At 29.2% G+C, this 3,496-nt stretch overlaps 1 protein-coding gene across 1 annotated transcript; it reads right to left on the reverse strand.

The window, feature by feature from the left end:
- Nucleotides 1–158: 158 nt before the first annotated feature.
- On the reverse strand, nucleotides 159–1,330 carry LOC122273709 (transmembrane 9 superfamily member 4; the record flags this gene model as incomplete). Its single annotated transcript, XM_043057732.2, is given in 3 exon segments — nucleotides 159–278; nucleotides 361–424; nucleotides 1,098–1,330. Coding segments are annotated over 3 exon segments (345 nt in total), but the record flags the coding sequence as incomplete, so codon positions are not given.
- Between the last annotated feature and the right edge of the window lie 2,166 nt (nucleotides 1,331–3,496).

Here is a 3,496-nt window from a genome sequence, read left to right on the forward strand (position 1 = left end):
TATTCTATACATATGAAATTGACTGTGGCCAGGAGTACCCGACTCTCCCCTATACTTTATTTTTCTTCAAAATTTAATTGCATAAAAAATTTTAAGTTTCTAAAACTAAAAAAAGCAACAATTTAAATATTCAATTTTATACAAATCAAAGATCTTACCTCACCACATAATTGAAAATATACCATTACAATGGATATCTGTGAACAAGATATGACAAGAATAATAAAGACTAGAAAAAGGAATCCAAACAGATAATAGAATTGATTTTCCCATATAGCCTGAAATGTAATGCACATTGTTTAGTATTTCTATAAAATATTTTGAATATATATTTAAAAAATAATAAATAAAGTTACTTACAGTAAATATGAAAAATAACTCAATAAACATAGCACCAAATGGCAAAATTCCAGACATAAGGGTGCTAAAAAAGAAATATTATGATGTAAATAAATTTAAAAAATAACAGATTTTCAGAACAAAAGTGGACATGGAGATTTAATTAGTAAAGTTAATTTAATAACTTAGAAGTGCAAAATTCCATGTTTACTAGCAGGATAACTTAATACTCCCCCCTCCCCATAAAAAAGGTTCAAATAATTTTTTAACTAGGAATTTTAGTAAAATAAAAATTCTTCAACTCATACCCACAGTCAAAGGTCCACGTTTTCAGGTGGCCTAAAAAAACTGTAAACAGTGTCCAATATTTAAGAAAAATTAAATCTGAGTTTAGTTTCAAATTTAAAAATCTGATTTTTTTAGGGGTGGGGTGGGGGAGGAGATCTCTCTTAACATAACTTGTTTAATTGTTATATTTCTTACCTTGCATTGAAGGTTTGAGTCAAGGTCTTTTATTCATATATCTGAAAACTTTTTATTATTAGATACTGTTAAATTAAAGAAACAATAGCTGTCTTTAAGTAATTTCATAAAAGCAAAAAGCTGTTGTGTTACTCTCTATTCCGTAACATGTCGGTGCCTGAAAATTGATCCTGGCTTCTAGACAATCTGAACTTTTGAAGAACCTTCCCCACAGTCTTGAGTCAAAAATTTTATAAAAATAAACTGCACATATGTCTATAATAGTAGAAATTTACCATAACAAAGGATTCATGTACCACACTTGTTCTGGTACCTGACGAGGAATTTGGTTTGTGCGTACAGGATGTTCATAAGGTTTTTTCCTGATTCCAAAGTAATAGCCGATAAATACCAGAGGTAATGAGATTCCGAACCACATACACAGAAGGGCTAGCATTGTTGTGAAAGGTACCTAAAAATAATATCAAGATATATGTATTTTACAAGACATAACGAAAACATTAAGGCATAAACTTTGTTCTTACCAGTTTTATAACATTACAGTCATTCACAAAAACAAAACAAAAGCATTTTCGTTCGCATATCTCCGCAAAATTATGGTACATAACATACACACGACTTCAAATCACATATTGAATAAGCAATTATAAATAGCACGCTAACATTTATAATTAAATACTGTTAAATATGAATCATAGATATGAATACTCAAACTGATTCTTAAATATCAGGAAAATAGTTCCTTCACAAAAGAGATGGTTAACAAACTTTTAACTCTTTGGCACTAAATTAAATTTAATTTGTTTAAAATTATGTTACTCTTATAGTACTTATTGCTAAATGATTTTATCAATCATTTTTAGTTTCCTCCATTTTTCCAGTTTCTTATGAACAAATTACCAGCCTTCATAGGTATGAATTTACAATTTAAATTTTAGTATTTTTTTATCAGAAGTGACGTTGACAAACATGCAAAAAAATTTACACTATCTTATCAGAGTCAGTTCAAATTAGTTATTTAATGACATTAGCAAAATGAGCATCAGCTTTAAAAATACATTTAAAAGAGAAAAGAAGATCACAACAATTACTGAAAAAAGATTTTTACACTTAATTTTTCTTTATTTTCTAACTAGAATTTTTAAAAATTAATGTATGAATATGATCTCCACTGCAAAGTTGTGAAAATTTTTGAAAATTGAAGTCTAAGAATATTAGCTTCATTTCCATGAAATTAATACAATTTATAAAAATAACTTGATTAGCATATATTACACATAATAGTTTAACTACCCTCAACCAAATTAGTTTGACACCAAGGTAAATTTCCTTATTCTCTAAAAAAGGTGAAGCAACAAATAGCAGTTACTCATTGGTCTTTCAGTACTCTGTAAATAATCAGGGCTGTTAGTAGTAATGTTTCAGGGATGAGAGTAGTCAGAAAGTAAAAGAGAGGAAATCCAAAAAATATATATATATATACATATACAGTGTACTCCCGATTATCCGGGTTAATCACCGGGACAGGTCGCACGGACAATCGAAAAACACGGATATTCCGAAAACTCCTTTCATTAAAGAGAAATCCAATATCAGTACAAAAAATATAAAAATTACTGACATTTGCATGCATAACATCAAACTAGGAATTTTCCTTTTTAAAAAATGTGTAATGCGTCTTCGCCATATATCGATACACATATTTTACGAACCACAATAATGTCACCGTAATCAAATCCTCCCATATAATCTAATAAAGTTTCCACAGAGCAGCAGAATGAGAAATAGTATTTCATTAATTTACTACATCTTCTGCATCAGTTACTATCATCACTATTTGATTTAACAACATAACGATGTCTTCATCAGTCAAATACTGGAAGCCAGGCTCACATGCATCACTTTGAAACCTATCTTCTAAATTTTCTTCATCACGAATTTCGAAACCTTAGATTTCTTTTGCTTGTTCGAGAATACTGTTATCATATTTTTCTTGAACATCTGAAGAGGATTGTTCATCAAGCTGTATGATCTTTCTCCAAGATCGTGATAGATAACGTAGACAATTGTACCTTTGACCATGCTGCTGATATTCCATATACTTCAATCCAATAACAAATATTGCTTCCAAAAATTTGGTAGTGTTATAACTTCATGAATCAAATTTTTTTAATCTTGAAAATGTTTCCCTTTATATTTTCTGTGTGACTCCGGAATGAGCCTGGATAATCGAGAGTGTACTGTGTGTAAATATATATATATATATATAAACAAAAATGTGACAAAAAAAGCACAATTTTTAAACTTGTAAACCATGTGAATATAAATCCCGATATGAGACTTTTAAATCACGTAAATAATTATCGCATTTAAAAAAAATGAGAAAATACAAATAATGATTTTTTAATTTTTTGATCACGATGCATAATTTTTAAATCGCGCGATATTACAACCACAAAAACAAATCACGATATTGGATTTTCAGCACGCGTGAATACGAATTGCTACATAGGGCTTTAAAAGCTCGCAAATACAAATCGCGATATTAATTTTTTACATCTCGTAAGTAAGAATCGCAATGTACAATATTTAAATCGCCTGAATAAGAATCGCAACGTTCAACTTTTAAATCAGGTAAATACGACAATCGAGATTTGATAATAAAATCGGGATT

Source organism: Parasteatoda tepidariorum, unplaced genomic scaffold (assembly GCF_043381705.1).
Source record: "Parasteatoda tepidariorum isolate YZ-2023 unplaced genomic scaffold, CAS_Ptep_4.0 HiC_scaffold_7210, whole genome shotgun sequence".
Lineage (NCBI taxonomy): Eukaryota > Metazoa > Arthropoda > Arachnida > Araneae > Theridiidae > Parasteatoda > Parasteatoda tepidariorum.